Source organism: Montipora foliosa, chromosome 2, assembly GCF_036669935.1.
Source record: "Montipora foliosa isolate CH-2021 chromosome 2, ASM3666993v2, whole genome shotgun sequence".
In the NCBI taxonomy this organism is placed as follows: Eukaryota; Metazoa; Cnidaria; class Anthozoa; order Scleractinia; family Acroporidae; genus Montipora; species Montipora foliosa.
In genome coordinates, this window is record NC_090870.1 from 40,356,688 (window position 1) to 40,379,496 (window position 22,809).

Genomic DNA, 22,809 nt, shown 5'->3' on the forward strand with positions numbered 1-22,809 from the left:
GAAACAATTTAAGAACCAAATCGCAGCGATCGCTTGTCTCCTTTTTCCCATGCAGTGATCGCAGCGCACGACTGCGACGATCGCAGCGATTTCAGGGAACCAGGCACCATATGATTTTTCCGATTGCTTAAGGTAAAGACCACACATGAACGCGTTCTTGACCGGAAACATAGTTTGAGTAGTTGCTTTGAAAAGTAAGAAGGTAATGAAAGCAAAATTCTCACTCACCTAACACTCGAAAATGTAAAATCCAGCAAAATATGCACTCACTACACGCTTTTCACAACCAAATGAAAATAGTACCTACAACGGCTCTTTGGATTGGCTCAGGAAACAATCCAAAATCAACCGTCTATTGGTCTAGCCCAAAATCGGTAACCACATAAAAGCGGTATTCTCATTGGGTGCTTCAGCTGGTAGCACCGCTGATCAGTAAAATCCAGTACTGTCGGGAATTTTGCCGCGTTTTTCCCGCCTGTTTGGTCGCTAGTTTGGTCGCCAGTTTGGTCCTCGAGGAATCGCGTGAAAGGTAAAGAAGCATTTTAGGACACAGACGTGTGTATATATAGAATATACCTAAAAGATATTGCTTTTTATGTTGGAAAAACTTGCCTCAGAAGAATTTTCTGATAAGGGTAAACTCACTGTGTTGAAATTCCTCAACAATATGCCGGGGCAAGTGCAAAATCGCATTTGATATATTATCTGATCAGGATTTGCCAGCATTTTATTTTTTGGGGGGATGAACCTTGGAAGTTCTTAATCTAAGACAACCTAAACGATCGAAAGTCGGAGTGGCCGACAGGTTGCTATCTTTTTTTGTCCATTCCCAAGACTTACAACGATCGTCCTCACAAGGAGAATGAAAGACGGCACATGTACATACACTCGAACTGGATCTTTCGGTTTGGATTTCTCGTTTCCCTGTACCGGCCGCTCTCCTGTATGCGAATCTCTTTAAAATTTATTGCAATTAGTGTTTTGTCGGCGAAATATCAAATAGCGTTTACCGCTTTCTGAAGAAAAAGGACTTTTTAAAGCTTTTCCCACGTGAAATTCCCGCTTTTTTACTCCATAGTGTGCTTGGGCTATGCACTCCCATCTAAAGTCTACCTGTGTCAGTTATTCTTATGATAATGATTTCTGGCAGATATTTAAACATAATATTGTTAGAATCATTTTATTAGCCTTGTTAGCCTTACTGTTCACTGTACAAAGCTACATCCGTTACTGTAATCGGTAGGCCTAAAATAGAAAGCCTGCTTCTCATATGCCGCCGTCCTACCTTTGATTACTTTGTAGTCACCAGTTGAATTAATTTTTCCTCCCAGTTGCATTGTAGACATGTCCTCACTGAACATAATAATTAATAGTAATGATTTATTACTTATACAGTGCAAAATTGAACTTATTTTTTATTTCTTAACAAATTAAATTTACTTGCACATTGCTGACAATTGCCAAGTATGTTTTTATTGCCAGTGTGGTGGAAGAACTGCCGACATGCCTTTGAAATTGAACTTGAGTCAACTTCACAGGCATGCAAGTAGTTATGATCTGCGATGGTTTTTTATGCCAGCCGTGTACATAATGTATGTTCTCATATATCGGAACATCCCAGGCACTACCGGTGGCTATGTCGTGAGTAGGTCACTGGCATATGGGAACCAGGCTTATAACTGGATATTGCTGTCTTGTTTTTAGGTTACCTTTTTGTGTCATGAATAATGAAAAAGCAAACAAGATCCTATAGGGTAAGCATCAATAGGAATTATTAATTTTTATAAAGTTCAACATTTACCCCAAGTTTTGATTTGTCTACAACTTAGGCTCTGATGCCTTTATGACAAGCCTGGGTGGTGTTTTCTTCCTCAAGGGTCATGTATAGGACCACTTTCATTCAACATCTATGCAATTGATAATATTTGATATTGTGAAGAAACATTTACTAGATGTCTGACTCTCAACTTTATTTAGTGTTTAACCCAGATTGTGAAACAAGCCAAGTTAGTGCCGTGCAAGAAATGGAAGTTGTTTAGGGAATGGGCCAGAGCAAAATAATTATTTAAAGCATAATGATGACAAGACAGAATATTATTTATGACAATTGGAACCAGACAACAACTTGCCAAGATCCGCTTTAATAACATACATGTTGGAAACTGTGAAATAAATGCTGCTTCCTCATTTGTCAGACATTTAGTCCCCTGGTTTGACGACAAATTTTCTTTGGAGTTGCATGTAACTAAAACCTGTGGTGCAGTTTTCTTCCATCTCTACAATATATGATCAATTGGGAAATATTACAATGTATCTCAGAATGCTAGAGAGACTCTTAACCATACATTTGTGACAAGCAGAGTTGATTATTGTAATAGTCTCCTGTATGGACGTTCTGCGTGTCAGCTGGCAAAACTCCAAAGAGTTCACAATGTGGCTACCAGATTAATTTTCAGGGAATCAAAATTTGTCACATAACATTATTGAAACATTTGCATTGGCTCCCAATTATGTACAAAATTAAATTAAAGTACTTTTAATCACATTTAAAGTGCTTCATGGCCGCACACTAAGCTATATTTCTAATCTTATACATGGAAGGGTCCTCACAGAGGTACAATAATTAATCTAAGATCACACAATGCTTTGTTATTGGACACCCCAAATATACAATCAATTTCTACACTCGTCTGGGAGATAGATCCTTTATTGCTGCACCAAAGCTGTGGATGCCTTGCCTTGTGATAATAATTATATTATTATCATAATTATTATCAGGAATGCTGAATCGATCGATGTATTTAAGAGATTTCTAAAAATGAACCTTTTTAGCTTAGCCTTTTTATAGAATTATATATTTTTTTCATGGTTCTGTATTTTATTGTATTTTATCCATTTTAATTTGAGTACATTTGATCATTTTATCATGGAAAGTGCGCTCTACAAATTTACAGTTTAACATTATTACTCAGCCTTATTACATGTATTGTTGATATAAAATGAGTGGCTGTCCATACTGTGTGTTTGTACATAGAGAGGAAATGGCGGACGTCCAGAAGATGTGGCTCTTGCTTACATTAACAGCAATAGTGACCAACCTGGCCTTGAGGAAAAGTACATCAGCGAGTACATTGGTATGATTATGTAGTTTGTTGCTTCTTCTGCAGGTCTTATTCTACAATAAGTGGTCCTTGAGTGTTTTAACAGTAGTCAAACCTATGACTTCTCATTTACCAGAACAGAACTACTTGTGATATGTTAATTACTTTTATTTCTCAAGGGAAAGGTGTATTTGCAACCAGGGAGTTTAACAGTGGTCACTTCTTGTTACAATATAAAGGAGAACTTGTATCAGCTGAAGAAGGAGAAAGACGAGAAAAACAGTACTCCTTAGATTTTGGAAACTTCCTCTATTTTTTTCAGTGGAATGAAGCCACCTACTGGTAAGCTTTCTTGAAAATTATTTAAATAATTAGGTACGTACAGTATTAAAAAACCTTCACAGCTTTTAAAAAAGGAAAGTTTGATTACTGTATTACTGGTTGTCCTTGTTTGTAATTTTTAATCTTTCTCTAACTCAGGTTCTGATATCATCTCCAGTTTGAATATGTACATCAAAATGTAGTACAAAAAAAAAAAATGTTCCTATTGTAGCAATTAGTTGCGGATACACTCTTGGGGGTTCAGTACCAGGTGAAAGTATTGACCCCTTTATGGTGGTATTGCCGCTTGTCCTTCTGGCGACTTCCCCTCGCTATTCCCTTGGCAGGCCGCTTTTTTACCGAGGAAAATCTGCAGTCAGACTCGATAGTTGCTGTGGGAAGGTTAACAGGCCACAGAAAAATTACACTTGTTGGTAAACCACACACTCCTGAATCCTGAGTTCTAAGTCCTAAGATAATCTAGTTACAGCTAAACAGAAAGGATTGGCATGTGCCTTCACTTAATACTGAAATTCAAACTGTGATCAAAATACTCTCAACAAATGTTCTGCCAAACTGTTCCTCAAAATAATAGTTCTTACCAGTTGGGTCCTATACGAAAAAGGATCAGATGAACCATGATTTTGCTTACAATCTCTTGAATTGAACCAACTAAGCTCTACACAGAGACTAGCAAGTGCAAACAAAATGGTGGGAAGCAAGCAAAGAAGACCACTGTTTGATGGAATATCAAATTGACTGCACAGCACTGCAGTCACAATTTTACACTTAAAACTGAGATGGGTAATTTCTGTTTCCATATTCTACATTCTGGGGTTTTAGTAAACGTCTCTCTGTAATTCAATTACAGTATTGATGCCACATTCTCACATGGCCTTGGGCGCCTTGTTAATGATCTGCCTGCAAAGAAAGCCAACTGTAAGATGAAGAAGGTGATCGTTTCTGGGAAGGTGTGCCTTTGCCTTTTTGCAACAAAGGACATAGCTCCAAATGAAGAGCTACGATATGATTATGGTTTAAAGGATCTTCCATGGCGAGTTAAATCTGGTATGTTTCTGTGTTTTTTAGATTGGGGTAAACCAGGGTTTTCAAAATGTTTGAAGTAGGTGGCCAACTCTGGAAAAGTAGGTGGCTGTGACACTTCTGAAGCTAGGGTGGTGGGCACCCTCAGAACATTTCGAAATGTATAAACTTTGAAATGCCATTTTCATTGTGCTATCATCAATTTCAGAGGTTTATTGTGATTTATTAACCCCCCTTCCCCCCAATCTTTGTATTGTTGCAACAATTAGATTTAAATCTATTACAGGTGATAGTAGTGACAACATGAACAAGAATTGGAAGAATTCTACAACACGTAAAGGTAAGGAGAGAATTTTAGGTAATTGTACACGTAAAGTAATGTGTTTATTGTCAGATGTATAATAGTTATTAACCTTATCCGTTGGGCAAATCTTGGATTCTGTTGGCAAGTGAATTAATAATCTGTATCGATTGTTCCGGATCAGAGGATTCGTAGAGCGTCGTTTAAAAATGTGACCCTCTTTGGGAAAACCGGCCGTGTCCTTCTACAACTTAGTAGAATTACATGTAGTAGAGCGCTTTTTAAAAAATTAAAAATACCGAGAAAAATGAAGGGTTTGTGTTCGACGTTCACCTCTGCGTACCAATAGTAAAACAAGGGTGGAAAGCTCGATTTCGGATCGCTCCAGCACCAAGCCGATTTTCACTGACAAATTCGCATCGTACAGGTTTCAAATCACGCACCAATCAAGCTGAAACTCACAAACAAATTCCTATTGTACAGGTTTCAAATCACGCACCAAGCAAGCTGAAACCCAGAGGTTTCCTTTCATGCCATTATATCTGAAATCCGTCCAAAACTCGAAGCGCTGGACCTCAAATAAAATTGAAAAAATCCAGCATTCGGAACTCCAAGGAAGCGTAGTTGGAGTTTGGTGTGACGGCTTGCAGCCGTCACAACGTTTGCTCCTCTGTGATTGGCTAATAAGAAATCATCATCCAATCAGAGAGGAGCACATGGCGTGACGGCTGCAAGCATGTATCTAAAGCCGGTATACGAAAATCCTGCTACGCATCCTTGGCGCTGGGAATGCTGGAGTTTTCGATATTATTTGAGGTTGAGCGCTTCGAGTCTTGGATGGATTTCAAGCTGAAATAACTACGCTAATAGGTAGAATGGACAATAAAGACTCCAAAAACGAAGACCAAAGATCGAAGACCCATCCTGCGCGAACGCCAAATTAAATGTGATTGAATGATGCATGACTTACCAAATTTCAACTGAAAAATATCTGTTTAACTTAACCACTCGCCTGGAGTTTCTCGCGAGCTTTTTTGCCCCCTCGGCATCTTAACTGATGATACAGAACTCTTTTATCGTATTTATAGCAAAGAGCTCTCTTATGAACGCACCGCTTTGAATTTATCGTTACTTCGGCTTTGAAAACAACATGAAATGCTACATTTCTTTGGATGAAAATAATCATTTGTTGTATTTTACTTTGCAACTACAGTAGCTAATGAAGTAATGGATGCCGTGAGAAATTCACAATTTAGTAATGCATCGCATCATTGTGAGTCCGACGGTCAAAACATATCGAGATTAGCCACTTTTATCCGGACTTCGTTGCATTCAGCAGTTATGGCGCCATGGGCGCGCCTCTTCGGAATCGTATTTTAAAAGTCACGCAATCGTTTCTGGTGGCCTGTCTACATCGTAGTATTCTTAAAGCAAAAAACTCGCTGAAATGTGCATCCGATTTGTTTTGGCCAGCTCGCGATGGTGCTAGTACTTCAAACCATGGCCTTTGTTCGATGAACGGTAATCGCTCACTACGTTGTGGTGTCATCGATCAGCCTTTCGAGCTTAGAACTAAGACTTGGTGTTAAAGCGCTAAGGCAGAACGTTAGAACTGATGGAAAGAACGTTAGAGCGTTGGCACAAAACGTTAGAGCGTTAGCACAAACCGTTAGAGCGTTAGCACAAACCGTCAGAGCGTTAGTAAAAAACGTTAAACCAATCTTCAAAACCGTTGAATATCCGTTAACCATCCGTTAGTTTTAAGCCGTTTAACGGGCAAACGTTAGTGTACGTTTTCCCGTGGAAGGTCACAATTTGTTAATTTTTACCACGTTTTATCGTGGCTGTGGCCCTCAATATTTTCACTTTTTTTGGGTAACATTGTGGGGACCAATAGACACCTCAACTGTTTTCTGTCACCATGAAAGATAGTTGTACATTGCTTTTGTTACACAAAATGTGTGTAACATTATGGGGACATGGTCACTTGCTTGCATTATGGGGACATGGTTAGTCTGTTACATTATGAAAGTAAGATATTTCCACTGTATAGCTACGTTACACGAATTTGGGTAGCATTATGGAGAGATGGTTACTTGCTTGTGTGAGGAAAGATAGTGATACATCACTGCTATTATCCAAAATCTGGGAGACATGACAGGGGCATGGTTCCTTGACTATTATTTGTGTGCTGTAGATGGGGTGCTCACGTCTCAAGATTGTGAAGAAGTTGTGTGTGGAAAGGAAGACAGTTCCAAAGGTACAGTCTATCAACGGTTATTATACTGCAAAGATAGTATATAGACATATGACCAGTGGCAGAGCGTGTTTGATTGTGCAACATTGAATGGGCTAATACTTACATGTAAACCTTGTCAACTGCATCAATTTTGTTATAACCATAAAGGACAGAAGAACTTTGGTGCTTTTTCAAAAACTCCGGGTGATATCCTAGGAAAATTGTCAGTTGCTTATGCTTTACAAACAGTTTGTTAAATTACAGTCTCTGTGCTTGACTGAATGCAAGTCTGCAAGTGTTTCGAATTGAAGAGATTTTAATAGTGAAGAGTTAGGGCTTCTTATCATGCAAAGTTTCTTTCAGTGTCAAATCTTTAATTAAAAGAAGTTACAACCCGCTTCCCCTTAATCTTTGCATTTGTTTTAACAATAATTAGATTTAAATCTATTACAGGAGATGTTAGAGACAATATAAACAAGAATTGGAAGAATTCTACAACATGTAAAGGTAAGGAGAGAATTTTTGGTTATTGTGCCTGTACAGGAAAAGTAATGTTTACATGAGTTGACAGTTGGTTTAGCCCAGGTTTTTCTATAGAAATATTAATTAAGTCCTTGGTGTTTGGCAAAATTCTAGTTAAACTTCAATAAAATGTCATTGGTTTGTTGTTGTTGTTATTTTGTTTTATTTAATTGTTTCAGCCAGAGGTCATTAATTTGTTAATTTTTACCACGTTTTATCGTGCCTGTGGCCCTCAATATTTTCACTTTTTTTGGGTAACATTGTGGGGACCAATAGACACCTCAACTGTTTTCTGTCACCATGAAAGATAGCTGTACATTGCTTTTGTGACACAAAATGTGTGTAACATTATGGGGACATGGTCACTTGCTTGCATTATGGGGACATGGTCGGTCTGTTGCATCATGAAAGAAAGATAATTATTTATAGCTGCTGTTCCATGAATTTATTTATGTATTTATTTGGGAGGCATGACTAGGGCATGGTTCCTTGACTGTTATTTGTGTGCTGTAGATGGGGCAGTGATGTCTCAAGATTGTGAAGAAGTTGTGTGTGCAAAGGAAGACAGTTGCAAAGGTACAGTTCAAGTCCTGATGATAATGCTGAGATAGTAGACGTGTGACTTGTGGCAGAGCATTTCTCATTGTGTAGCATTGCGTGGGGTAATACTTAAACGTCTTCAACTGCATTTTATAACCATGCATAAAAGATAGAAGCACATTGCTGCTTTAAAAAAAAAAAACAGGGTAACATTGCAGGAAAATTGTCACTTCCTTATGCCACATGAACAGTTTGTTGAATGACAGTCTTTGTGCTTGACTGAATGCAAGTCTGCGAGTATTTCTAATTGAAGAGATTTTTATAGTGAAGAGTCAGGACTGCTTATCATGCAAACTTTCTTTCAGTATCACATCTTTAATAGTTACAACTCGGCTCCCCCTAATTTTGCATTTGCTTTAACAATAACTAGATTTAAATTTATTACAGGTGATCGTAGTGGCAATATAAACGAGAATTGGAAGAATTCTACAACACGTAAAGGTAAGGAGAGAATTTTAGGGGATTGTGCATGCAGAGGGAAAGTAAGCTTACACAAGTTGACAGTTGCTTTATCCCAGATCATTTCTTGATTTTTACCATGTTTTATCGTGGCCGTGCATGGCCCTTCGATACTTTTGCGTTTTTGGGGTAACATTGTGGGGACCAATAGACTCCTCAACTGTTTTCTGTCACCATGAAAGATAGCTGTACATTGCTTTTGTGACACAAAATCTGTGTAACATTATGGGGACATGGTCACTTGCTTGCATTATGGGGACATGGTTAGTCTTTTATGTTATGAAAGGAAGATATTTCCACTGTATGGCTGCTGTTACATGAATTTGGGTAGCATTGTGGGGACATGGTCACTTGCTTGTGTGAGGAAAGATATTGAAACATTGCTGCTGTTATCCAAAATCTGGGAGACATGACAGGGGCATGGTTCCTTGACTATTATTTTTGTGTTGTAGATGGGGTGGTCACATCTCAAGATTGTGAAGAAGTTGTGTGTGGAAAGGAAGACAGTTCCCAAGGTACAGTTTATCAACCCTGATAAAATTGCTGAGATAGCAGACATGTGACCAGTGACAGAGCATGTTTGATGCTGCAACGTTGCATGGGCTAATACTTAGATGTAAACCTTGTCAACTGCATCAATTTTGTTATAACCATAAAGGACGGAAGCACTTTGGTGCTTTTTCAAAAACTCGGGGTAACATGGTAGGAAAATTGTCAGTTGCTTATGCTTTACAAACAGTTTTTTAAATTACAATCTCTGTGCTTGACTGAATGCAAGTCTGCAAGTATTTCTAATTGAAGATATTTTAATAGTGAAGAGTTAAGACTTCTTATGCAAACTTTCTTTTACTGCCTAATCTTTAATTAGAAGTTACAACCCGCTTTCCCGTAATCTTTGCATTTGTTTAAACAATAATTAGACTTAAATCTATTACAGGTGATCTTAGATGCAATATAAACAAGAATTGGAAAAATTCTACAACATGTAAAGGTAAGGAGAGAATTTTTGGTTATTGTGCCTGTACAAGAAAAGTAATGTTTACATGAGTTGACAGTTGCTTTAGCTCAAGTTTTACTTTGGAAATATGAATTAAGTCCTTGGTGTTTGACAAAAATTCTATTTAAAGTTCAATGAAATGTCATTTTTTAATTGTTTCAGCCAGAGATCATTTGTTAATTCTTACTGTGTTTTATTGTGGCTGTGGCCTTTCAATATTTTCACTTTTTTGGGTAACATTGTGGGGACCAATAGACTCCTCCTCAACTTTTTTCTGTCACCATGAAAGATAGCTGTACATTGGTTTTGTGACACAAAATGTGTGTAACATTATGGGGACATGGTCACTTGCTTGCATTATGGGGACATGGTCGGTCTGTTGCATCATGAAAGATAGATAATTATTTATAGCTGATGTTATGGGAATTTGGATAGCATGATGGGGACATGGTAACTTGCTCGCGTAATGAAAGATAGTGAAGCATTGCTGCTATTATCCAAAATCTGGGAGACATGACATTGGCATGGTTCCTTGGTTATTATTTGTGTGCAGTAGGTGGGCTGGTCAGGTCTTGAGATTGTGAGATTGCATGGGCTAATAGTTAAACCTCCTCTTTGGGGTTGACTAATGAAAATACAAGTATTTCGAATTAGAGAAATTATAATAATTAAGGGCTGGGGCCTGTTATCATGACACTTTCTTCCAGTGTCACACAGATTTTGGATATGTATTGGGTTACACAGGTGTAAAGTTAGAAATTATTGTTGACATGTTATTTACTTTTTTGCCTCTTATAGGGCTTGCAATACCCCTTGTATCACTATGTGGTCAAAGAACTGAGGTGGGATTATCAGATTGATTAATGTACTCTTATTACTCTCTCTCTTAAGCTTTGATGTATGGTCTGCACACTTAGGCCATAAATTGAAGGGGAAAATTTGTGGTCATAATGTACAGCACAGCCCACAGATTAAAACTCAACTTAGTAAGAGGTAGTTGATGACATCCTGGGAATTAGTTTTTGAGAATACGAATTGGAGGTGTTTGTTGCTTTTTTTCTGTGTGGTTGCTTGCTGCTCCTTGAAATGAAAACAATTTTTTTCTTTATCACTTGTGGAGATGGTGGTGGTACATGTAGTCATAATTCTCACCAATGAGGAAAAACTACCCTAACAGAAAGATTCTGTGCATGGAACACTACTGACAGTTTGAGAGTGTTTGGGAACCAGAAAATTAAAGTTTCTTTAGAGTTGTATAAGACAATGCTTTGTGGTAAATAAGTGGAGAAAAATTCTTGATATCTAGCCCTGGAGGGGGTAACCCAAAAACACTGACCCCCGGTCCATGGACCCCCACTACGGACCGGGGCCGCGGACTACCTACGGACCGGTCCACAGACTACCCTTACGGACCCCTCTACAAACCACTCCCAAAATAGAATAAAAAACAAAAACCAAGATTTCACTTAAAAGCACTCATGTTGGCGAAATTTCAAGCGTCATGCTGGGAAAATGTAACAAACCTGGGCTCCGTTCAGTGTCGGGGGCAAGTTAAATCATTGCACATTTCCATTTCGTTTGCTGTGGCTATAAGTATAAATGAAAGACCGGGAAATCTCCGGGAAGCCTCGAAATTTGTGCTGCTTTGAGTGCATTTCCTTCACCATTTTGTTCATCCCATTCTCCCGCGGGTTAGTGAACTCGTCCCAGGCTTCACAATTAGCTTAGCGGAATAAGGCACGAAGACTCAACAACACAACTTTTGCGACCTGATTAAGCCACAAGCAGAAGGTAAGAACGGGTAACCCGAAAACACTGGCCCCCGGTCCACGGACCTGCACTAAGAAGGTAAGAACTTTCTTAGCAACAAAAATGGCAACTTCCTATTGATATAATGATATAACTTGCGCGCGAGACTGAGCCTACAGGTCTGTTACATTTTCCCCGCATACTGCTTGAAATTTTGCCGACACAAGTGATCTTTTGGAGAAGCAGCAAGTGAAATCTTTGTTGTTGTATTTTTTTTTATTCAATTTTGGGAGTGGTCCGTAGAGGGGTCTGTAAGGGTAGTCCGTGGACCGGTCCGTAGTGGTGGTCCGTGGACTGGGGGTTAGTGTTTTCGGGTTATCCCCCTGGAGGTACATGTAAAACATAAATGTGGCTTGGTTTTTGTTTTTCAGAAAGTCCCAGTACCAAGTAACACTGAATTTGTACCAGAGACATGTAGCTCAGAAGAAAATGATACAGAGCTGGATACACCAGGTAAAAGCAACTAATCCTTTAAAAACAAAATCTTAATAATTCAGTATGTTAAGTGTCACAGCTTAGCTCCAAGACTTACAGCCTGTAGGGACTAGAAGCATGATGAATTTATGTATAAACAAGATGACTATCAGAGGCATTAACACGGGATGCATAAATTAAAGGTATCAAAGCCTCTGAATTTATTCTCTTAATTTATCACTGACTTTGGTTCTCTTTGGTAGTTGGAAGCACGCTCAACTAGAATGTAATTATTCACAGTTGATACACGAAACCAAATGGAATGAATCAATCTCTTTTCAATATTTATAGTCAGCCTATGTCACATGTGAGAATGAAATGTCTACGTTTAAAAAGGTTTATCCAAAAAATGTTGTCATTGTGCATTATTCTGGAGCAAGAACTGTGGTTGATCAGTTAGCTGACTGTTCGGCAGTTCCAGCGCCACATTCACTCTTCAAAGTACAGGAATAAAAAATTAATAGAAAAAAGTACAACAAGAAACGACACGTGGCATTATAGGCGGTCACCCTTCCAAACATTGACCTCAGCCAACAGGGCTTAACTGGCCAATTACAATAATGTTATGCGCTTACGCTGACGATGAAACTTGATCAATGGAAAGAGCGTGAAGAAATTAGAAATTTGGGCCACTGATGTTTAAGAGCAAGATTTTGAAGCAGTTTGAAAGTTTGAAAAATTTAAAAGAATTGTGTGCTTTGCTATTTTGTACCTCGATCATTTTTTGTGATTGACAAGGTCATGTGACATGGTCATGCACAGGACCTACACATGTATTCCCGGCCAAGCCAATGTTATGCAATAACTACAGTATTGCAGTGAGGCGTCAAGAGATTTCAGGCTTATTAACTAAAGTAAAATCGTTTCATTGCAGGTTATGCTTGGAAACGATGCCATGACAGTACTGCCAGTGAAGAGTCTGAGGAATTCAGTGTAACTAGAAAGAAGAAGCCTTGCAGTAAGGCTTTGTTTTCTGAATCTGAGAGTGACAGCGATGGGGAGAGACATGCTGATGTTGAAATTTGTGGAATTGGAAAGGTAGCTTGTGACTCCAGTAGTAAGGGCAAATTTCAAAGAGGACAGTTGGCCACTAAAACAAGCAGAAATAGTAAAGGTAAGGCTAGTCAATATCAAGATGAGAAAATGTTTTTCGGCAGGCTTGTTCTTGTGGGCTATCTTTGAGTATAACTTAGTATGTCTGCATGAGTCATGTGCTGATATCATACATAACTTTAGATGTCACCAACTTTGATATATACCTGTATTAGTTTACAACAACTTGCCATTGCCAAGCAGTCTCATATTTTAGTAATTCTCTGGAATACTTTTTAGGGTTTGACACGCCTCAAAAGAGAATATTCAGTTTGACTAACAGAAGTAAATACACATGTATTCCCGCCAAGCCAATGTTATGCAATAACTATTGCAGTGAGGCGTCAAGAGGCCTCAAGATATTTCAGGCTTATTAACTGAAGTAAAATCTTTTCATTGCAGGTTATGCTTGGAAACGATGCCATGACAGTACTGCCAGTGAAGAGTCTGAGGAATTCAGTGTAACTAGAAAAAAGAAGCCTTGCAGTAAGGCTGTGTTTTCTGAATCTGAGAGTGACAGCGATGGGGAGAGACATGCTGATGTTGAAATTTGTGGAATTGGAAAGGTAGCCTGTGACTCCAGTAGTAAGGGCAAATTTCAAAGAGGAAAGTTGACCACTAAAACAAGCAGAGATAGTAAAGGTAAGGCTAGTCTATATCAAGATGAGAAAATACAACACAAACACTTCACAGTGATGTTATTATGAGTATGTATTTATTTTTGATGTCATCAACTTTGATATATATATATATATATATATATATATATATATCGAGTTATACAAGCACGATTTCTAACCAATCAGTGCGCTTATTTTCTTAGTACTGTTTTCTAAATATAATTATATATATATATATATATATAATTATATTTAGAAAACAGTACTAAGAAAATAAGTGCACTGATTGGTTAGAAATTGTGTTTGTATAACTCGATAGAAACACAGAACTAGCACGAGCTGTTGACGCAATGATGACACGAGCAAAGAAAATTTGCATTTTGATAGTCAAAGTTTACAAGTTGTTTTCCTTTGTTTTTCGTTGCAGTGTTTTCTAAAAGAAATAGAAAACATGTTCTCCGTGTTTCTATTGAGTTATATAAAAACCCGTGAAAGTTTGGGAGAACTCGAAAAATTTGTGGAAACAATCACCTGCGGCTCATGTTCCCGCGACATTTCTCATTCTCCCAAACTTCCACTTGTGTTTATATATCTCGATAGAAACACGGTACATGTTAAATCTATTTCTTAAATAAATAAATAAATATACATATATATATCTGACTTCTTTAATGGTATGTTTTTGTATATGTAAAGGCTGTTTTACACGGTACGATTTGTTGCGCGCGTCTTGGTGAATGTGACATAACGTAGAACAAACTTGTACCGTGTGAATGCTACTACAACTTGTCTACCACAGATGCACGCGGCCTAAAATTTGTCGTAAGGTTTTGAATCTTGTTTTACAACCATACGATAGTTGTGGGTATAGTTAATATTGAATGACAAGTGTCGTATCTGATTTTTTGCATGACGCGAGTAGTGTGCGCTACAGAAGTTGCATGCAACAGTCATAAGCAAAAATCGTACCGTGTAAATTGGCCTTAAGATTTTCATAAATCTGTATTTTCTTTGAGTGCTCAAAGAATCTCTCACGAGTGAGCAAAGCAAATAAGTGAGAGTTACTTTCATCACGAGAAGGTAAAATTCACACCCCCAAGCAGCCATGTAATGTTCTGTTTATTTTATAGATACTGATGAAATTTCCACGTAAAACACAACTTTTTTAAATTCATTTTCGAAACAGCAAAATAGTGCAATTTAAGTGATCAGCTATCCCATAATGTCCATCACAAAAATGTTATGAAACTATGTACCGTCTTTGCACCTTAAAGCCATTTTGTGAATAAGATTTCAAAAGAACTGCCTGCGCCCCTGACTGGGAAGCTCTCTTGTAATTGGCTAATCATGTTAGTAACCATGGGGACACCAATATCCTCACACGTGAAAGATGAAGATAGTATCTTCACTGCGCGCGAAGAAGATGTGTTTTTTTAGTAAAAGGAAAAATCCTTGTATTTCATCAGTATCTATATAACAAACTGTTATCATTATTGCACTGTGAATGAAGGTTCATTTATTATTAATTTTCTGTTCAGATTGATTGGCTCTTATGCTAATAATTAATGTCCAAAGTTGGCTTGAAGGTATTCTAACATTGGATAGGTCATTTGGTTACTTTGCAGTGGTAATAACTTGTGTTAAGAAGCGGGAGGACAATGCTCGAGTTTATGACAAACGGCAGGCCTGCTTTTACTGTGAGAAGCTATATGCAAAAATTTCTCGCCATTATGAACATAATCACAAAGATGAATCAGAGGTAGTTAACGCATTTGCTCATCCACGTGGTTCCAAAGAACGTAAGAAAGCCATAGAAAAGTTACGTCTGCAAGGGAATGTCCATCATAACTTGCGCGTGTTGGAATCAAAAAGTGGACAGCTCATTGTCATCAGAAGACCAGGAGAGGGAGAGGAATGTTCTCTCGATGATTTTCTTCCTTGCCCTCACTGTCTTGGCTTTATGAAGAAGAAAGATCTTTGGAGGCATGTAAAAGGCTGCAACTTCAGAAGTGGTGATGATGATACAGCTGATGACAAAAAGTACCAGAAACTTCAGAGTAAGAGCAAATTGCTCATTTTGCCATCAATATGCCCTAAGAAGAGCCCACTGTTCCAAGATGTTGTGGCCTCCATGAAATCAGATCATATAACTCTAGTGGCTAGGAATGATGCTGTTATTTCTGCTCTTGGTACAATGATGGTAGAAAAGGTTGGCTCAAAAAGATGTCATGACATTTCGCAAAATATGCGAAACCTTGCACGCCTCCTTATTTCATTGAGGGAGGTAGTAAACAATGAAAATGCCCAGTTGTCACAGTTTCTTCGTCCAGACAAGTTTGATGTTCTTGTTCAGTGTGTCATGCAAATTTCAAAGTTCGAAGTAAAGAGAGGTGAAAAAGAGGTTGGAACACCTTCCTTGGCTTTGCGCATTGGTTATTCATTAAAGAAATGTGTTGGTATTGTTTGTGGGAAAGCACTGCGAGAGAAAGACAAAAGCCTACTGGAAGATGTTGAGCACTTTGAGAAACTCATGGAAGCAGAGTGGAATTTCCGTATCAGCCATCATTCCGTAACAACTCTGAGCAATAGGAAACATAATCAGCCTGAACTTCTACCTGTGACCAACGACCTTAAGAAGCTAAAGGAGTTCATCACATCAAAGATCATTGCACTCACTTCAGAACTGCAAGGCACAAACAGACCACTCCTACAAACCTGGCGAGACTTGAGTGAAATGGTTCTAAACAGACTGATACTCTTCAATAAACGAAGAGGGGGAGAAACAGCTAAGCTTCATCTGGATACTTACATCAATCGTCCTGACTGGAGCAGAAACACAAATCAAGATGTTGTAGCTTCTCTCAACGGCATTGAACAACAGTTACTTCACAGGTATGAAGTCTTTTTTTTTTCTTTTGCGTGATAAATGTTGCATGTGTATGTGGGCCAAGGAAACCTTTAGGGAAAGAGCTGGGGAAGGGGGAGGTGACTGGAGGATTGGGTTGATGTGTTTTTACTTTTCATGTAATTGTTTGCTTTAATGACTATTAAGTCGTGAACGTGGCTTCTAAGTTGCTTTAGTAGCCACTTGCAAAAGTCCAGTAGTAATGTCTTCGTGTAACTGTTTTTTTCTAGGCTGGATATGGTTGAAATTAAGGGAAAGAGGGGCCGGAAGGTGCCACTACTGTTAACAAAGGAGGTGAAAGAAGCAGTTGATGTTTTAGTAAAAAAGCGAACTGAAGTTGGCATCAACCAAAAAAACCCCTACCTATTTGCAGCAACTGCAAGTGGTTCGTTAGGTCATTTAAGACCATGGGAGTGTATGAGAAAGGTTGTCACAAGTGATGAGTTGAAGCTGGAAAAACCTGAAGCTGTAACAAGTACCAGGCTTCGAAAATATGTAGCTACTGTATCACAAATCTTGGACCTTCAGGAGAACGAACTTGATTGGCTTGCTCGCCATTTAGGCCATGACATCTCTGTCCACAGAGAGTATTACCGATTACATGAGTCAACCATTGAGCTTGCAAAGGTTGGAAAGATCCTTACGACGGTTGATGAGGGAAAAACCATGCTCTGGGCTGGGAAATCACTAGATGATATTGACTTGGACAAAGACATTGATCCAATTTCAGGTAGGTTTAAAGCAGTTTCCCCAGCAGGCAACAAGGAGGCAATCCCTATTAACAAGGGCTTCTGATGAAGCTTGTATTTTTGTGGGGAGAAAAGTGACGTTGGCATGATTTCATCTTGAGCCAACTCTCAGCTGTTTCTCTTTGAGGTTTCTACAGTGGAACCTCTATTAAAAGGACAAGTACTCCCTCACACGAGGAGATGGGTTATCTCTTTGGAGGCTTGCTAGTGTTGTCTTTTGAGCTCAATCTATTCTTGAACCTTTGTCACTTGGAGAATCGACTTACTTTGCTGTTCTATTCCTTACACTTTAAAAAGACAGGGATTCTGAATCAGATGAAGACAGTAATGCTGGTATGGAGCCACACAGTTCAAGAAGAAAACAAAAAGGAAGGGTGAGTGCATATTCTTTATTTTTATAATTATATCTTGATGGCTTGTGAAGTTGTTTTGCATAAATTGCACTCAGGTATGGATGCTTGATTGCTTTGGCTTCCCCTTTGACATGCTGTTAGAACCACTTTCAACAGTTCTTCAAGTTGCTGTGAAACACTACTCTGAATATTGTGGTCCATATTGGCCTCATGGCTAACGCACTGGTATTGTTTTCTTTTTAACAGCAGAGATCGGGCAAGTCAAGGATTGCACATGAAACGTCTGTGCCAAGAGACAATGGTATATTTGATAACATTTTCTTTTTACGTGTTGTTACACTGTGCATTTATTTTATAAAGTTTTTGTATGGAAGTGTTGATCAGGGTATTCATGAATGCTCTCTTTATACTCGGTATAAACTTGCTACTTTCATCACAAACGACCAAAAATTTTTTTTTTGACAAATAATATGCAGTTTTCACTTCAAACGGCTTAATTCTTATTGGTAGAAGAATTTAATTTGTCCTGGTGTTTTATTTGTAGACGATCACCAGGTTTCCAGGGATTCTGGATCAGAAGAATGCATTGTTACTGATGCTGCGAAACATACTCCACATCAGCAGGTCAGTAGACAGGTGAGTGGTGTTTCTCAGTTATTGTTACCCGTAAATGTCTTTCTACTTTATAGTACACAGTACTTCCCCTTGCTGCTGAAAAGTCAAAAGTAAATCAGGAACGTAGCCAGGATTTTAAAGAGGGGGGGGGGGAGGGGTCACGGGTCACATTGTGTCAAACAGAGGGTATTCACCAGATTGTGGCGTTTTCAGCACCTGAATATTTTAGGTTGTTTGCTTAAAAGAAGGCTCACAAAGCTCCCCCCCCCCCCCCCCTAACCAAAACAAACGAAGTATATGTTCCAATTCAACTGCTCTAGCTTCCCTCATTTATTGTATTCTGGTATTTCCACAGCAACAATCAGTCAGCTCTAGGAAATTACAAGGAACACCAGCGCCAAAACAGAATGGTATGTGATACACTGTCGTTTCCACTAATGATCAAGCCCTGATCGATCTCTCTGGCCTCGCAAATTTGTGTTCAACGCCAGAAAGAGACATCAGCGCCAATACGCAACTTTGAATTATCGCTATTCACTGCCTACAAAGTTGCAGCATCAGATGTAGGTTTCTTTTATGATGACATTTTGTTCTTTCAACAGCTATGACTGAAAAGACAAAAAAAGCTACAGGAAAAGAGAATGTTGGTACGTTGGCAAGCATTGCCGTACTTATTTGCATTTTGTTGTGTGAGTGTAATGCTGAGGCCCCTCACCTTGCAAGGTGGCTAAGCAGTCGTCTGTTTTGCGAAGACAGAAACCTAGTGGAAAAACTGTTAGTTTTCGTGTTATGTATTCAGTACGGAAAACAGAATTGATTACAGCTTGATATATTGTCTGTAACATTTGGTTTGAGGTGCACTGAATGACTTTATTGTCCCCCTGTGAAAACACTTTGCTATGACGTCAGCGGTAATTTCTCTTTGATGTTTCGGTCTTATAACAAGGTGTTGCCGGTGCACGCAAGCAAAGGAAGCCACACAATCTCTGGACAAAAGAAGAAAAGGAGGAGGTTTTCAAGCATCTTGGGGACTTCATCAAAAAGAAAATTTTGCCAGGAAAAACTGAATGTATAAAATGCATAGAACAGAGCAACGGATTACTGGCTAATAGACAGTGGTCAGTCGTGAAGGATTGTGTAAGAAATATGATTTCTCGAGCAAAAACATTACGAGAACAAAATTGCTAGGGAAGGACTCTTGTTAGGAAAGCATTTTAACTTCTAATTCAGAACCAGAACGCTCACATTTTCCAAAAGTGGAGGCATGGGATATGATTGTGTCATGAATTTCCTAAGCATAACGAGGGAGGACAGACACTCCCCATTATTCCCAGTATTTGGACAGCTTGTGGCAAGAAACCATCACAGATTCATTTAGGCAAAAAGTAATATGATGAAGGCTTATTTCCATAATGACACAGTCCGAGTCATAAGAGCGTTTTGGACTTAGTCGAAACAACGGAGTTGTAAGCTGGATTGAATTGGAGTCACATGAACCAGAACGTTTCCCATTTTTCAGATTCTATTTAGGATTTCGTTGCTTGCGATCTTGTCAATACTGGAATGTCGGGGTCGAAAGTAGATGCGGAAGAATATTCTTACAGTGCTCAGGAGAACAAAGGAAAGCATTGTCATTTGTTGCTTCTTCCGCTTCCACTTGCGACTGGAACAATACTGTTTTTACACTCTATCATAAACCACAGAGTCACAAGCGGAATTGGATGAAATGCTTACGACTATGTTGTTTGATTTTCAAGAAATCCTAACGGTCAAAGCTTCCGATCACTGTTCTCTGACTCCGTAGCTAGTAAAAACCAGCCTTAAAGGTATTGAGCTAGATTGTGTTGTTTTGGTTGGAACAAAAAGTTTTGCAACACTGTAGAGTAACTCAAAATTTGGTCTTTAGTTCTTGTTACGGAAGCAACCACTCCTCGGAAAACGTGAATGTGACACTAATCGGTCTGCAGTCAGTCTGCTCTAGCAGTTACATAGAAATAACTAGGGCAAAAGATGATTAAACGTCTGAACGTTCAGATTAGGGTTTTGGTATTCTAATACCATCTGTTGTAACAGTTCATAGTTATGGTGTAGAGAAATACATTTAATTGTATTAACAGTCAAAGTAAACAAGTAACAATCTTCAAGTGATTGTACAGTGTTTTTAAATACTGCATTAAATTTAGTTGAAAGGTATTCTGACTTCTCTATTTGGACTCTTTCTCGTCACGGCATTGTTCCAAAGAAGAACATTTCACGTCCGCTTACCCAGTAAAAATATATGGCAGATGGCAAAGTAGTCTTCAAAATATCAAGATACTCTGATCCTGACTGTGTCGACCTTCAAAAACAGTTTGCAGAAATACAGTGTGTATTGGTCCGCACAGCGTAGTATTCGGGATTTAGGAAATATTTTGGCCCTTGATAACCTGTTTTCGAGGGTAGACAAAATGCCGAAGCCGTGCTTTCACTAAATCGTATATGTACGAGTAAAAAAATGGTGGTTCCCCACAATGTTGAGGTTAAAACGTGGACTTGAAAATGTCCCCATAATTACAATGTGTATTTGTCCCCACAGCGAAGGATTAAATTTTTTTGACAACTAAAGGTCGTCAATAGACGTTTATTGGGAGTACTTCAAAATGCACTGATTATTTTTTTCATAACTGCAGTGGAAGTAGGTGTCCCCAAAATACAGGCATACATACATGGTCCTCACAAGTCAGCATTTGTAAGTATGTATGTATGTATGTATGTATGTATGTATTTTGATAATTGATATATTGCATTTTTACTTTTGAACTAACCTTTTGATGACAAAATGGTATCTCCTTGCTGTAGAATCGTGAAACTGACAAGGATGAAATTTGTCAACCTGCTCATTGTAGCTCCATCTCCACTGACTTTCACTTTTGCTTTCTCGCCCTTCTTTAAGGTTCCATCGTTTATCTGCATATTGTCAGAACATCAACAATTTAAATCACCTAGTTTGAATAATATGTTTTACCCAGTATGTATAGCACAAAGGTACTTTACATGAAGGTGAATTATTGATCAGGACTGACTTTTCTGCATTTTATTCTGGTATTTTGAGCACACTTTGAAGGAAAAAAATCATTGACATAGCTTTATGCCTTGACACATGTAAGAATTTTTTGTACTAATCAGTAATAATTACCTGGTAAAAATTAGCACTAACCTCTCATGGCTATGCGAGATCAAATGTCTTAATAAATACATGTAGTTCAAAGTTTTATTTTAACTGTCTTATATGGTGGTATTGAATCAGAGCTACCTTGGGTGTCAAAAGCCTTAGTTTGAGGTTGTTTTATACAACTGTATTCTGCCCTTATTATTTTTCCCAGCTGTTTGCTATTCACCCAGCTCTTGATCCTCTCATAGGCTGGGTGATTCCAAGACAGTCTCCATGTGTTCACTGAAAAAGGTGCAGAAATTCAAAGATCTGACACAAAGCCGTCACTCGCATTCTGCACCAGTCTACTGATAATCAACCTGTTTTCATGTGTTCACTGAAAAAGGTGCACAAATTCAAAGATCTGACACAAAGCCGTCACTCGCATTCTGCACCAGTCTACTGATAATCAACCTGTTTTCATGTGTTCACTGAAAAAGGTGCACAAATTCAAAGATCTGACACAAAGCCATCACTCTACATGCCGTCATAAATACATGTAGTTCAAAGTTTTATTTTAACTGTCTTATATGGTGGTATTGAATCAGAGCTACCTTGGGTGTCAAAAGCCTCAGTTTGAGGTTGTTTTATACAACTGTATTCTGCCCTTATTATTTTTCCCAGCTGTTTGCTATTCACCCAGCTCTTGATCCTCTCATAGGCTGGGTGATTCCAAGACAGTCTCCATGTGTTCACTGAAAAAGGTGCAGAAATTCAAAGATCTGCCACAAAGCCGTCACTCGCATTCTGCACCAGTCTACTGATAATCAACCTGTTTTCATGTGTTCACTGAAAAAGGTGCACAAATTCAAAGATCTGACACAAAGCCGTCACTCGCATTCTGCACCAGTCTACTGATCATCAACCTGTTTTCATGTGTTCACTGAAAAAGGTGCAGAAATTCAAAGATCTGACACAAAGCCGTCACTCGCATTCTGCACCAGTCTACTGATAATCAACCTATTTTCATGTGTTCACTGAAAAAGGTGCAGAAATTCAAAGATCTGCCACAAAGCCGTCACTCGCATTCTGCACCAGTCTACTTTCATGTGTTCACTGAAAAAGGTGCAGAAATTCGAAGATCTGACAAAAAGCCATCACTCCCATTCTGCAACAGTCTAGTAATAATCAACCTGTTTTCATGCGTTCACTGAAAAAGGTGCAGAAATTCAAAGATCTGACACAAAGCCGTCACTCGCATTCTGCACCAGTCTACTTTCATGTGTTCACTGAAAAAGGTGCAGAAATTCAAAGATCTGACAAAAAGCCATCACTCGCATTCTGCAACAGTCTAGTAATAATCAACCTGTTTTCATGTGTTCACTGAAAAAGGTGCAGAAATTCAAAGATCTGACACAAAGCCGTCACTCGCATTCTGCACCAGTCTACTAATAATCAACCTATTTTCATGTGTTCAC

The 22,809-nt window shown here is 38.6% G+C and overlaps 1 protein-coding gene across 1 annotated transcript; it reads left to right on the plus strand.

Annotated features, from left to right (window-relative positions):
- The first annotated feature begins 536 nt into the window (after positions 1–536).
- LOC137991676 (uncharacterized) lies at positions 537–20,961 on the plus strand. Its single transcript, XM_068836720.1, has 24 exons — positions 537–675; positions 1,705–1,754; positions 3,035–3,134; positions 3,281–3,443; positions 4,294–4,490; positions 4,753–4,806; positions 6,965–7,027; positions 7,460–7,513; positions 8,042–8,104; positions 8,516–8,569; positions 9,040–9,102; positions 9,525–9,578; positions 10,383–10,426; positions 11,765–11,846; positions 12,742–12,981; positions 13,362–13,601; positions 15,205–16,471; positions 16,715–17,214; positions 17,531–17,607; positions 17,833–17,887; positions 18,131–18,222; positions 18,557–18,611; positions 18,804–18,848; positions 19,148–20,961. The coding sequence occupies exons 2-24, from the start codon at positions 1,728–1,730 to the stop codon at positions 19,387–19,389; spliced, it is 3,831 nt and encodes a 1,276-aa protein (XP_068692821.1). The 5' UTR covers positions 537–675; positions 1,705–1,727; the 3' UTR covers positions 19,390–20,961.
- The last annotated feature ends 1,848 nt before the right edge of the window (positions 20,962–22,809 follow it).

What these genes read in the sequence shown, in the direction of transcription:
- LOC137991676 (XM_068836720.1), top strand. Translation starts at nt 1,728, where the DNA reads ATGAAAAAGCAAACAAGATCCTATAGG. An exon ending in ATCAGCAGGTCAGTAGACAG is followed by an intron (nt 18,223 to 18,556) that starts GTGAGTGGTGTT and finishes GTATTTCCACAG; the next exon opens with CAACAATCAGTCAGCTCTAG. An exon ending in ACCAGCGCCAAAACAGAATG is followed by an intron (nt 18,612 to 18,803) that starts GTATGTGATACA and finishes TTCTTTCAACAG; the next exon opens with CTATGACTGAAAAGACAAAA.